Below are 14,809 nucleotides of genomic sequence, written 5' to 3' on the forward strand. Positions count from 1 at the left end.
TATTACCAAGTTCTGCTGGGTCTCTTCCAGGCATTTCTTGAACCATCCTCTACATCCTCAAGGCTCTCCACCAGCTCGGACCAGCTCAGTACAATAGCCTCCTTACCACTCACCCACTACCTGCAATTCACCCTCCACGCTGTACCAAGCGTGGTCTCTTCAAAAGGTAAACCCAATCCCTCTCACACTTAAAAACCTTCCACGTCTCTCCAGAGGCTTCAGGATAAAGTTTAAAATCTCTAACCCAGCCAACAAGGCTTTGAATAATCTGTCCTCTACCTCTCTCTCCAGCCTCAACTCGAGATACCCTCTTCCTTCTTCTCTGGCTCCTGCCACACCTTCTGGTCTCCCATGTCCTATCCCTTTACCTGGAACTTCCTCTCTCTCCCCCTCGCCCAGTCTCCCTTTCCCCCACTCATCCTTCAGGTCCCAGACCAGGCTAGGTCTTCCTAAAATATATTCTCATAACACCCTGCACTTTCCCTTTGCAGTATTTATCACAATTGTAATTTCTTCATTATTTGTGTATCAGGGTGATGCCTGCTTTCCTCCTAAACTCTAAAACTACACTTGACCAATATTTCTTGGATGAATGAGTGACTCAAATAGAACCGCAGTATTAAGACCAAATAACAAAAAGAAAGGGTGGGAGCTCGAAGCTCAGCCCTCTCTCCTCCATGGCCCCCGAGATGCTGCGTGGAAACTGAGGCCCCTACAGACCAGCAAGAACCTGGTTTAAACTCTTTGTCCTCAGGCAAAATACTGCAGCATGAGAGGTTATGGGACTCGTGCGAGGGCCCGGGAGCAGAGCCCTTTTGCTATGAGAAGACGACCACATCCCTCCATAAGGCCTCTGCTAGCAAAACGTGCTGACTTGAATGGATTATGAGTCTGACCTCATACAACAGTTCCTAGGCACCCAGGAAACATCCAAGAGCCGGCAAACTTAGATGGCAGAAGGCAAGGATGGAGGAAGAGCCCCACAGACACAGCCATCGGACAGAAACTGACACACAAACATGGAAACTCCGTCTCTTACCAGGTACTGCAGGGTCCCCACAAAAGAAGTGCACAGACTGCCCTGGTCCAGCTCCTTGGCATATCCTAGGTCAATAATTTTGTGTATTAACTGAAAAAAAAAGGGAGGAGAAACCTGACGGTTATGAGAGTATACTGTCCTTCAAGAATTCTGGATGTCTCTGTTAGAGCAGAGGATATTTCTGAATTTCCAATCCCAAGACCCTAAGTTCCAAAGGACCACCAAATACACAGGAGAATGCCCTAGACATGGTAGCTTTAGGCAAAAGAAAACAATGTAAAAACGCCAGGCACATGTTCTCCCTTGCTCTGCGACCAACTGCCAGAGGAAGGTCAAAATTAGCAGACCACGCAGCAGCCCTCAGGACTGCTAAACCTAGACACAAAGGACCAGGCCAGCTCCTTCCCAGTAAATACCTTTAGTTCTCAAATCTTAGAACTGACAGGAATGAGCGTGAACTGGGCCAAAGGTGAGAGCTAGGACAGGCGTGGGTCACACCTAGGATGCTGGAGGAAGCTGCGTGGAAGAGGTCAGACAGTCCGTGAGCTGAGTGACTGCATCCCACTCAGCTGAACAAACAAGGCCAGGAAGAGCACAGGGCCAAGCCCTGCGGGGAGGTTACCCCACAGCCGAGCGGGGGGGGCCCGGAAAAGGTCCCTGAGAGCTCTGGGGAAACTGCGGGCTGGACCAGGCCCCATGGGCAGGTGGCAGCTCCAAATGCCTCCTCTCAGCCACGCCCAGAACCAGCTCATAGATGGACTCCCTGTCAGCTTCAAAAGCTGAGGCTCTCCAACAGACGGAAAAGAAAGCCCATTTCCAAGAAGTGCAAGTCCCAGAGGCTGGGGGTGTCGGCTGGAAGACAAACATTATTTTTCTTATCAGATTCCTGCAACTTGGATGACTAACAATGTGGTCCATTCAAACCTGCCTCAATCTGCGAGAACTTTTCGCGGAATTTCTCTTCAAATCAAAAAGCATTCCCGGAGAATCAAAGCAAATATGTGAGCAAAGAAACGCAAACACACAAAGCGGGTTCCTCCCCCGCCCAGCTGCCACCCGCCCTCCCCAGGCCCCGGAGGGTCACTCACTCTCTGTTCCCCTTGCTGCAGGACGATGTTTTCTGGCTTTAGATCCCGATGGATGATCCTGTTTTCGTGAAGGTATCTAAGTGCAGAAGCTGACAGGGTGGAAAGGGGAGTGAGTTTTCGTTAAGCCTGGACAATACTTTTCACTTGGAATCGCCTACCCAGTGAAAGATGATTACCGCGTGCCCCCGACACACACCCTGACACGGTGCAGGGGATCACAGTGGAGGGACGGGGACCGGCAGACACCCCTCCGGTGAAGGGAAGGGGACCCAGCTACATGAGCAGAACTTGGACCAGCACCAGAATCTGCCTCGTTCACGCAAAGAACTCTGAGCCTTCCACCCACGAGGTCACCAACTCCAGTCTTGAGCAGCGGTTCTCAAACTGCACTGCCTGGACCTGCAGCATGCAGACTTGTTAGAAATGCAAAACCCTTGGGTCCCAATCCAGACGAAGTGAATCAGAAACCTGGGGGTTACCCCACAATCTGTGTTTTACCAAGCCCTCCAGGTGATGCTGATAAAGATTGAGAAGGGGAACTCCTCTGGTCTAGAGGCTCAAAAAAAATCTAAGTTCTGCTGGGCAGGTAAGGGAGAAGGGCCCTCTGGGCAGAGAGCACTTGGTCATCTGCTGTAGAGTCCGCAGGGCAGAGATGGCTCCAAGGAAGAAGTGGGGGCTCTGGAAGGAGAGAATGGGGGCACCTTCAATACATCTGACAGTCCAACGTGTGCCTGTTATGCGCCCTGTTCTCTGCTGGGTTCTGAGGGACATAAAATCAGGGAGGGCATGGTCCCCAACTTTAAAGGGCTCAGAATCTAGCTGGCAAGGAAGGAGCCTGCACAACCTGGCTGTGAAGTCACTTGATACCACAGCTTCTGCCGTGAAGAGCAAACATGACTATGCGACTGACCCAGGATGGCCAAGGCTACGACTCCAAGCAGGACGTGATTTTTACCCCTAAGAGAGGTTTAATAACTTCAACAGAAGTCCTAACAACCTGTACTACAAAAGAAAAAAATGAAGAAGTATTGGAAAGAGATAAAATTACCTTTAATTGGAAATGATCTGACTCTATGCCAGGAAGACAAACTGGGGAAAATTTAGTAAGTTGTCTGGAAGCAAAACAAGTATATACAAATCAATAGTTTTTCTCCCTGTCATAGATCCAGTTGAAAGGAAAAAGAAAATAAAATCCCATTCACATTAGCAACAAAAATTCTAAAACACCACGGGATAAATTTAGCAAAAAAAGTAGTGTCATGTGAGGAAAACTATATGGCATAAAGAAAAGCAATACAAATAACATAAAGAGGTTTTAAAAGTTCATGGCAACTATGGAAAAGAGTACGGAGGCTCCTTAAAAACCTCAAAATAGAGTTACCATATGATCCAGCAGCCCCACTCCTGGGCACTTACCCGGAAAAGACAAAAACTCTAATTCAAAAAGATTCATGCACTCCAGGGGACTTCCATGGTGGCACAGTGTTTAAGACTCCGTGCTCCCAATGCAAGGGGCCCGGGTTCGATCCCTGGTCAGAGAACTAGATCCCACGTGCATGCTGCAACTAAGAGTTCACATGCCACGACTAAGGAGCCGGCGAGCCACAACTAGAGTCCACCTGCTGCAACTAAGACCCGGTGCAACCAAATAAATTAAAAAACAAACAAAAAGATACATGCACCCCAATGTTCACAGCAGCACTATATACAATAGCTAAGACATGGAAGTGACCTAAGTGTCCACTGACAGACGAATGGATAAGAAAGATGTGGTACATATATACAATGAATACTACTCAGACATAGAAAAGAATGAAATAACACCATTTGCAACCACATGGATGGAACCGCAGCCACATGGATGGAAACAGAGATTATCACAGTAAGTGAAATAAGTAGAAAGGTAAAGAGAAAGATAAATATCATATGATATCACTTATATGTAGAATGTAAAAACTTATTTACAAAACAGAAATTGACTCACAGACATGGAAAAGAAATGGTTACCAAAGGGAAAGGCGGGGGGAGGGGGGATAAATTAGGAGGTTGGGATTAATAGATACACACTACTATATACAAAACAGATAAACAACACGGACCTACTGTATAGCACTGGGAACTCTATTCAGTATCCTGTAATAAACTACAGTGGAAAGGAATCTGGAAAAGAATGTGTGTGTGTGTGTGTGTGTGTGTATACACACACACACACACACACACACACGCATGTATGTATAACTGAATCACTTTGCTGTACACTTGAAATACTGTAAATCAACTACACTTCAATTAAAAAAAAAAGAAAGAAAGCTTTATGGCAAAAGACACTATACACAAAGCAAAAGACCAAAAAAAGGGAAAAAAATATCTGCGGCACATATGCCAAAAAGTATATACCTAACAGACAAAAGCTACTACAAATCAATAAAAAAGCAACCCAGATGTTAGGGTAGCAAGAAAACTTTTGTTTTTCCTTTTTTGAACCTCTATTTTTCAAAATCATAATGTTATGTTACTTTTCTAATGAAAAAAAATACATAGCTTTTTACTTTAAAGGAACATAAAAAAACAAAGACGTGGGTTAGATAGGTGGCTCCAAAGTTTTTGGATTCAGACCAGTAGAACTAAGAATAAAAATTGAGGATGGGATCCAAGAGAAGATTACTATATTTCTATTCTGCGAGGTTAAGTTCATCTAAAAATAATAAATACTATCTATTTTATTTTATTTATTCTATATTATTTAGTAATTAATAATGTAAAAAAGGAAAGACCATTTTAACACATACACACAAAGAAAGCAACCCAGTAGAAAAAAGGGCAAAGAACAAGTGAAGCGGTAACTTACAGGAGTAGAAATGAAACGCAAACCGTGAACAATTATGCAATTATGCACAAAGTCGCTCAAGCTTACTGGCCGTCCACAAAGTGCACATTAAAGCAACACTGAGGGACTTCCTTGGTGGCACAGTGGTTGATAATCTGCCTGCCAATGCAGGGGACACGGGTTTGATCCCTGGCCTGGGAAGATCCCAAATGCCGCAGAGCAACTAAGCCCGTGTGCCACAACTACTGGGGCTGCACTCTAGAGCCTGCGAACCACAACTACTGAGCCCACAGGCAACAACTACTGGAGCCCATGCTCCCAACAAGAGAAGTCCCTGCTCGCTGCAACTAGAGAAAGCCTGTGCACAGCAACGAAGACCCAACGCAGCCAAAAAAAAATACGTTAAAAAAAAAAGCCACAACGAAATGCCTTTCACCTCTTCAGCTGGCAGGAATTTTAGATGAGAGATAAAAGGCACTCCCTACGTTGCTGGAAGGAGTAATAACTGCTGTGCAATTGGGGGAAAGAAATATGGCAAAAGCTATTAAATTTTAAGACATACATATCATTTGACCCTTCATTTCCGCCTCTGGTAATCCAGCTTACAAAATCAAAAGCACTATCACATACAAATACGGATGTGGACTGCACAGTGTGGAGTGAAATAATTAGAAACTAATGGAAAGTCATCAATCAGGGAACGGCTGAACAAATTATGGGAAATCCATAATATAACAGGCAATTATTAAAAATTATTTAGGTTTATATTACCCAACTCAGAGGGATGTCAATGATGTAATGGTATGAACCTTTTTTTTATTAGGGAAAAAAAAGGTAAAAAGCAAAAGTGATCACAACACTAAGAGAGGTTTACTAACGGGTCCTCGGCCAGGGCACAGCAGGGAGAGGGGTAAGAGAGAAGTCCTCCGCAGAAAACAAGGGATCAGATATGCTGATTAAAGACTTTCATGCTGAATGTTTCCTGAAAACACTGGAGAAAGTCTAACTGAGAGTTAAACACCCAACTTCAGGGACTTCCCTGGTGGCTCAGTGGTTAAGAATCTGTCTGCCAATGCAGGGGACACAGGTTCGATCCCTGGTCCGGGAAGATCCCACATGCCGCGAAGCAACTAAGCCCGTGCGCCACAACTACTGAGCCTGTGTTCTAGAGCCTGTGAGCCACAACTACTGAGCCCGCGTGCCACAACTACTGAAGCCCACGTGCCTGTAGCCCGTGCTCTGCAACAAGAGAAGCCACTGCAATGAGAAGCCCGCACACCACATCGAAGAGTAGTCCTCGCTCTTCGCAACTAGAGAAAGCCCACGTGCAGCAACGAAGACCTAATGCAGCCAAAAATAAATAAATAAAATAAATAAATTTATTTTAAAAATAAATAGATAAACACGCAACTTCCATCTTCTCGGGGATGTTCCATCCGCACATTAAGTCAAATCGCAAAACCTCTCCTTAAATCTGCCCCTTTTTCTTTTTTTTTTTAATAAATTTATTTATTTGTTTTGGCTGCATTGGGTCTTCGCTGCTATGCGCAGGCTATTCTCTAGTTGCGGCGAGCGGGGGCCACTCTCTGTTGTGGTGCACGGGCCTCTCATTGAGGTGGCCTCTCTTGTTATGAAGCACGGGCTCCAGGCATGCCGGCCTCAGTAGTTGTGGCACGTGGGCCCAGTTACTCCGTGACATGTGGGATCCCCCCGGACCAGGGCTCGAACCCATGTCCCCCGCATTGGCAGGCAGACTCCCAACCACTGTGCCACCAGGGAAGTCCCTAAATCTGCCCTTTTAAACCCAGCCTTTGACCATAGAGTTTCAACGTTTCACACCTGTTCCTTCTTTTCTTTTCATAACTGGGTACAGTGATTGGCTTAGGTCCAACAAACGTCCAAATGAAGGAACACATTCGCTGCTTTCAAAGTGTGCCTCACCAAATCCCCCCAAACATTGTTCTCGGTTACAGTAACTTTTAAAAGACATGCTTCTTATCAGCACTTTCATTTTTATTTTACTAATCTTTATTAAAGAATCAAAGCAACGTGTAATAACCAGTACTAATAATTGCACAGACACGACACTGCACACAGGGATGCTGCCACTGCTGCATGTGAACGAGCGGCCAGCGGAAGCACCGTGTGGGGAGACCGGGCATGCCTGCTCAGTGACTGAGTCACAAAGGCCTGCTTGGGTATGTGACACAGCGTCAGGGTGTAATACATAAAGGCGTGGGTCAGTTTGTTCAAGAGCAGGATATACGAACATTGAAACTCACTGTATTCAGAGGAAGTAGGAACACAGACTAAGGCAAGGCCTCTGAAGTTAGATGTGAACCTCTCAGAGCCAGTGACACGGGGCACAAGCAGGGGAGGTGTCCCAAGAAGCTCAGGGAGGGCAATCAGATCACACGGAGAGCGCTGCTCTCGACACTGCAAAGATTGACAGTTGTCACCAGGTCTTTAGGGAGGACAGAGGGCAAGCTGGTGGCCAAGCCAGCGACCACTATTAACAGCTGTCTATTTTTATGCTTAAGCAACTGTACATGACAAACTTGAGTCCTCATTTCGGGGGAGTCATTTATTCTCAAATGCTTTTTTGTCAACTTAATAAAGCCCGGAATTTAAAAATCCTATAGGTGTTGTTATACACGGTTTCTTGGACCGAGCGAAACGGTCAAAACCTTGATGGGCAGGAGCTCTTAGACAGCTCCCCTTACGGGATCCGTCCTCAAAAGGCTTAGTTCAGTCTGACGGGGCCCTGTTTTACACAATGGTACCTCAGGAGAGTGTCATGAATTGTAATTGTCTCAAGCCAAGAGAATCTAATTTGATTTCAGTTGGATGGAACCTAAGAATTTGAGATGAAGAACAACACCTTTGTGTCTGAAAGTTTCTTAAAAATCGAAGCCCCTAACAATAGAGGTACTACAAGCGTATAGAAATGGAAAAGCACACCACAAAGCGGAAAAGCCTGCAGGTTAATTTCTCATGTTCCAGTGATAGAAAAGTGTTGCCAAGCAGTACTCCGTGTGAACTTTTTTACACCACGCAGTGGCATTTCCTAGGACAGACGCTGCTCGGAGGGGTCCGTATCTGCCCCCTCCTGCTGTCCTTGTCAGGAACAGCACCCAGGTCTGGACCCCAGCTTTCTCTCAGCTCAAGAGGGAGACACAGACATTATAACTGAAGACGGTGGCACTCCTGGAGTTCTTACTGATGAGCCAGAATCCCAAACCACACTCCACAAATTAGGGAACAGACAGGACCAGCTAGACTCCCGTGTCGAGAAACAGCTGTGTAAGGATCGTGTCCATGAAGCCTAGTGACCATACGCTGAACTGAAAGAGATTACTAAGCTCTCTTGAGAATATTGTTGCTCAGGATACAGTCCTGAGCAACAATGGAAGAAATGGAAAGATAAATGGACCAGAGAGCTGACGCAGAGATTAGAAGGGAAAGAAAAGACAATTACCAGTTGGTGGTCTGAGTCAGCAGTGCGGGAGAAGGGCAAGAGGACATTCGTTCACACAATAAAAACTGGCCGCATGCCTACTATGTGCCAGTCACTTTGGTGTCACTGGGCTTTCCAAGCAAAACAGGCTGGAAGGCCAAGTACAGACATGTGGAGATTTAGTCCAGCTAATGGTTTCTTGGCTAAAAGAGCCCCTATGACTCATCAGCAAGGTAGCAAGGCAGGCACACCAAGTGCTGAGAGAAAAGTGCAAAATCATTCTCTCATTCATTCAACCATCCTCAGGAAGTGTCTTCATACATAAGTGTGCCAGGTGTTGTCAAAAATGTGCCACTGGATCGAACCGTTTTCTTCACTTACTGCACAAACAGTCTGGTCGATGGGCCCCAAACCCAGAAGTCAGTCCTTACTGTCAAGGACAGGCAGAGGTCACATAACAATAGCAGGGAAACCAAGTCCTGAGTGGAGGAGGCCACGAGGGCACAAGAATCCCGAGAGCGAGACCCACTGTGCTCGCCAGGCCAGGGCGCTCCCCACGGAGTGGCAGGTCGAAAGCGCAGGGTCGTGGGGAGGGGCCGGAGCGCATTCTAAAAAGGAGCGTGTGGACAAAGGCTCGCAGGGGGATAGAAAAGTGGGTCTTGAAGTTGGCTAGAGGGGATCAGGAGAGATGGGAGGCTATGAGGTTTGGTCTTGATCTAGTGGTGGATTATGACGAAAGCATCCTTTCAGAAGCATTGAAAGATGGGTTAGGAAAATGGGAATAAGGACTCCAGGTAAGTGATGTGCTGCGACACTGAATGAGCAGAGGTGGTGGGAACAGAAAGGGAAAGTGCGATGCTCAGCACGAAGGAAAGGATGGAGACTCTTTTTTTTTTTTTTGCGGTACGCGGGCCTCTCACCGCTGTGGCCCCTCCCGTTGCAAAGCACAGGCTCCGGACGCGCAGGCTCAGCGCCATGGCTCACGGGCCCAGCCGCTCCGCAGCATGTGGGATCTTCCCGACCGGGGCACGAACCCGTGTCCCCTGCATCGGCAGGCGGCCTCTCAACCGCTGCGCCACCAGGGAAGCCCTGGATGGAGACTGTTTAAATGGGATGGTGAGGACCAGGAAGAGGGCAGGTTGTAGGAAGAGACGAGATTCGAGGTTGGCAGCCGTGTCGGGTAGCTGGCAGAAAGATAGGGCCAGTGACCCAACAGAGAGGACGTCAGGAAGGGATCGGCTTTAAGGAAAACGTCTAGGACTTCAGTTTGGAAGTGACTTGGGGAGAAATGTTGTGTAGACGTGAATATGGAGCTGAGGGTGGAGGTCAGCGTTCAATGTCCTGACTTTGGAAAAGATTTGGTGGATAAAGATGTCGTGAGAATGGCCCGGCACACAGAATACTAGTGGAAGCAGCGGGCGGTCACCCAGGTGCAGAGAGGGACACACAGGCTGGGGCAGGAACAGACAGACAGCATCAAGACCAGGTTCCAGGCAGAAGCTGATGCATGAGGACCGCGGGAAGCAGGCAGGCTGGGGCAGTGCAGCGGATGTCAAAGACGTTCTGGGCAACCTTTCTGAAAATCAGAACCTGAACAATGAAAAAGCAACATTCAGAGTCAGAAGGGCCCCTAGGGGTCACCCAGCCAAAATGCCTCATTTAAAGTTGAAGACACGCGGGCCCAGAAAGTCACCTCGGTTTTCCAGAGAGGAAAGGCCCTCGTCAGAGGCAGCAGAGCTGGAGAGGCAGCGAGGCCAGGACTGAGAGCAGCTGTCTTCTCTATTATGATTACATTCATTAATCTGGTTATTTACGCCTTTCCATGTATTTATATACAAATGACCTGGATTGCTGAGACCAGGTAGTCATCTTTTATTATAATCAGCAGTGCAGTCAGAATGTAAGTATTCAACAGAATAAGCAAGGAAATCCACAATCACATAAACACAAAACAGAGAGCCCAGTGTTCTGACTCCCTAAAGCCCTGAGTTCCCTTTGGAACCCTCCCTGTCCTGTAAGGTGGAAGGGCTGGACGCCTGCTAGGAGCAGCTCTAACAGGGACAGAGATGGTGACTCAGAGAACGGAGCACAAACAAAATGGGGAGCGGGGGCCCTGAATGCTTAGAGGACAGGATGGTCGGTCACCATGGTACCCCAGCCACCTGGAGAATCAAGATGGGTGCAGATCTAAGATCTAAGACGGTGATCGCTTACCATCCCGCCCAGCTGGCCTGGGTGTGGGCAGGTCCCCGCTCTTTGGGCAACAGAGACCTGGGCCTCCAGAGTGCATAGGGGTTTGCTGTCAGCTGGCAGAGGGAAACACATGGCAATATTTTCCAAAGGATAACGAGCACACTGTTTAAATAGAGTCCACTGAGATACAACTTCCTGGAGCTATTTTAGGGTTGCTTTATGTGGAAGACAGAACACTTCCAGCTGCCTCTGCCACCTGTCCCCAGACCTCTTACTAGCATAAGAGCAATGTTCTAACAGGCCTGTTCGTCCTGGTACAGGACACGGGCTCACCCACATGCTTGCCGGGCGTCTGCTCACTCACTCATGCGTACTCTGCAAGATCTTCTCGGGCAAGGTAAAGCTCACTGGAAAAAATCCCGCCTACGTCTATCATCCTGACGCTGCTTTGAGTGGGCATCTCTGGGAGGCCAGGGGCACCGAAGAGGTTAAAGGCAAGTAGGTGTCACCCAGAGGAGAAGGTCGTGAATCTGACCTGGCAGGCAAGGGTGGGGCTCTGCCCTTATCTGAAGTCAACCTGGCAGGGACCAGCAGGGCAGCTCCACAAAGGGGACGTGCGGCTGGCCCTTGGGACAAACTGGAACAAAACAGGTTCAGGAAATGTTCCAGAATACAAAAGAGTTATGTTAGATGAACTCACAGAAAAACTTTCGGACTTGGTCTCTGTGACGACATCCATGCAAAGCAAATAAACTTCATGAATCTCGTACACAAATCATAAAAGGGAGTGAAAGTACAATACAGGCTTATCAGCAACCTCCACCGAAGCCTGCAGATCAGGGGGCCTAACGGCATCCCAGAGGCAGCCACTTCCGGGGAGGGACGTCTCAGAAGACAGCCACCTGCCGGGCTCACTGGACCCCAGCCTCGGGTCACAACCCAAATGAGGGCGACGGAGGTTTTCTAAAAGGGGTGCTATGAACCCAAACCCAGGGGGGAAGGACAGGAGGAAGGGACGAGCACGGGCTCACTGCACGTTAACACGGCAAGCAGAGCGTGTGCTGGGATTACGTGTCCCACCTCCCTCACTCCACCCTCCTAACGGTTCTCACGTGGTGAGTTATGTTCCCACCTCACAGCAAATAAAGCTGCTGCCCTTAAGAATTAAACAACGTGCCCTAGGTCACACTGCCAACAGGTGGAAGCGCTGGTATTTGACCTGGGTGTGTTAAATTTAATTACATGTGGACAGCAGTTCTTTTAAATAAAAAAACAGGTCCTTATTCTAATTTCCTTTGGGATTTATTTCATTTGTTTGACAAATATTTACAAAGAAGCTGCTACATAAGGTACTACTGCTGTTCCAGATGCCAGGGACACAGCAGTGACTAAGTCTTGGCCTTCACGGACTTAAGTCTAGTTGACTAGTGCTTCAAAGCCTCATTATTTCCCACCTGGGGCCACAGAGAGGAAAGATAGGGAATCAGCGACCTAAAGACCTTTGATACTCATCCACCGACAGGAGAACGGAGCCACATAAGCACGTGGAGTGAACCAGTCTCCTGTCTTCATGACTGTGACTTACATGTAACTTATACACAGACACCTTGAATGCATCAAGGAAAGCTACCGCAGGAGGCAAAGGTAACTGGATGTGACACGTGACCACATCAAGGGACACGTGACCAGCAGAGGCTCCATGAATATCACTACAGTCACGTGAGGCAGTAGAAGGCTGCGTGAGCAAGTAGACGGTTTTGTGTACTTGAGCCAATAACTTAAAGACTTTCTTAATAACGATCCACTGAACGCACAAATAATCTAATGAGGGGAAGCACAATATTTGAGGGAATAACATACAAAAAAATTACTTGAAGCAGCTCTAACCAGAGAGAAACAAAATCAAAGTTGCCCATGAAGAGCAAAAGAATATTCCCCAACCTTCTAACCTGCCTTCAACCCAACAGAGAATAAACTGATGATGTGGCCACTGGGGCAAAAAACAGGTAAATGTGTAAGCACAGCATGGATGGGCCAGGGTGGGGCAAGGTGTCGAGGGAACAGGTGGGATCTTGGCCTAAGGACTGGACACCCTAGGGAGTCAGAGAGGGCACCTCCCACACACCCACACGAGGGAAGCAGTCTGGCCGGTGACGGACGCCCATGCTGGTCACGTAAAACCGGTGCGATGTTTTCATGCTGCACACCTGAAACTTACATGTGTTACCTGTCAGTTATACCTCAATAGAGCTGGAAAAAAAAAACCCCAAACTGGTGCCAGATCAACTTGCTCTTACCGTGAACCCCATCCACAGGACAGGGACACTGGCTACAGGGGGAGAGGGAATTTTCTATGTCCGACCGCTCGGATCCTAACCTTAAGCATGTCATCCCTCGGTTCCGCTCGCTTCCTTCTTGCACAGAGTGAGAGGGAGGCAGACCCGGAGCCGCGGGGACCAGAGGACCCCTGCCCTCCCAGGCCAAGCGTCAGCCAACACAGCTTTACAGACGTGGTGAGACGGTAACAACTGGTGAACCTGGGTGACGGGTGTGTGGGTTTCACTACTTTTCCGACTTTCCTATATGTTTGATATTTTCCTAAAAAGAAAGTTTGGACGCATAGAAGGAAAAAAGAAAAATACAGCTTCGAAGAGGTTGTGGTGGCAGAGGGGTGAAAATGACGTCATTCCCCAAATCTGGGGGCAAAGGCTCAGTTATGAACTCTGGGTACCTCTCAACTTTAGATCCTTGCACCACCAACCTCGGAGGTTTACCCCTAAATAATAGCAGGCACCAGGGTGGAGGAGACTGGATCTGACCCCTGCAGGCTGAGGTCAGGCTCCTGCTCCCCAGGCCAGCCGGGCTGCCAGCCAGGCCTTCTCTGAGGGCCATGGACACCCTCCTCGGAGGACACCACGGGCACCAAAGGGATAAACAAGGCCCGTTTTTCCTAAGCCTATGGCCAGCAAAAGAACCGCCAGTGTGGAAGTGGAAAAATTCACTGCCAAGGGATGAAATTCATTCAAAGGACAGACAACCTACTCCATCATTGGCTGTTCTGGGAAAGTAGGGAGTGGAGCTTTTCATGGGAAAGGAAATCTCTTACCCTATATACACCATCGTTCACTTCATGACTTAGTCCGGAAGGAAGGGAAATCTATTTGCGTTCAGTGCCAGCCCGACTAGGCCCTGCTGACATCCCCACCATCCCTAGTCCTCCACCACCGTCTGTCCCCGACAACCCCACCTCCGTAGAGACCGGAGGACCAGTCATCACCCCTCCTCGCCCCCAGAGGCCTCTCCCCGGAGCGCACGGCCTGACTTCCAGGGCTGGGATTTACCGATGTCGCTCAGCAAGGTGAGGATGGCTCCTTCCCGCAGGCCACAGCAGTTCTCAAACTGGTTCAGGTACTGTCAAGAAGGGGAAAGAGGCGTCAGGGGGAGCGCTCACCAGCCACCAATGCGCCCACAAGTGTCCTTCACCAGCCAAGGCCGTCTGAGCACTCCCCGGGCCCTGGGCCTTGGGGACCTGGGTGGACAGCCAGCCCGGGCAGGATGGGCAGGGTCGGTCCAGGCGGGGAAGGAGGAAGCATCTGAGAGCTCCTAGAAGTGCTCCCGTGTGTAACCCTAACCCTAACCCTGAGTCATTCTCAGAGTCTCACCTGTGCTGCGGTCCTGGGGGATGCAGGCCCATCTGAGCTCAGCCACAGTTGGTCCACTGCTCCCGAGAGCCTGAAGGAGCCACTGAACACCTCCCTCCGACCCCTTCCCCGACGCGGCCTTGCTGTGGGGTGGGGATGACAGCAGGGCCCGGGCAGTGAGCACTTCGTACGTGCCGGGCACCTGGCAGAGCCGCGTGGACGGGCTCAGTGCAGCCTCACCTGCCCCACCTCACTTCACCCTTTCTCCCGCTCCCCTGCCCAGGCCAGCACTGGCGGCATTTCCACTTCACAGGTGAGGGTGCTGGACGGGAGGGGTCCAGCCATCCGTCTGCCACCACGGCCGCTGCGCAGCAGAGCCGCCATAGGACACAGGTCCACCTGAGGCTCGTGCCCAAACGCTCAGCCCCTGTGCCCTCCTGGCCCTGGCAAGCCTGTCGAGGGACTCCATCTGCTGCTGGAAGCCGGCCTCAACTTCAGGAAGTAACTTCCCGACGGGGTGCCCCGTCGTTAATTCACACCCACACCCGCGCACGTCCGCTAGCC

At 49.1% G+C, this 14,809-nt stretch overlaps 1 protein-coding gene across 4 annotated transcripts in view; it reads right to left on the reverse strand.

The window, feature by feature from the left end:
- Positions 1-14,809, reverse strand: part of IKBKB (inhibitor of nuclear factor kappa B kinase subunit beta) — a 63,084-nt gene that overhangs the window by 31,552 nt on the left and 16,723 nt on the right. For all 4 annotated transcript variants that reach the window (XM_060001320.1, XM_060001318.1, XM_060001319.1 and 1 more), the window contains exons 5-7: positions 13,946-14,015; positions 2,128-2,216; positions 1,040-1,129 (exon numbers count right to left, since the gene is read on the reverse strand). In XM_060001320.1, the coding sequence (XP_059857303.1) occupies positions 1,040-1,129; positions 2,128-2,216; positions 13,946-14,015 (249 nt within the window). The remainder of the gene's footprint in view (positions 1-1,039; positions 1,130-2,127; positions 2,217-13,945; positions 14,016-14,809) is intronic.

This window comes from Delphinus delphis, chromosome 21 (assembly GCF_949987515.2).
Source record: "Delphinus delphis chromosome 21, mDelDel1.2, whole genome shotgun sequence".
NCBI lineage: Eukaryota > Metazoa > Chordata > Mammalia > Artiodactyla > Delphinidae > Delphinus > Delphinus delphis.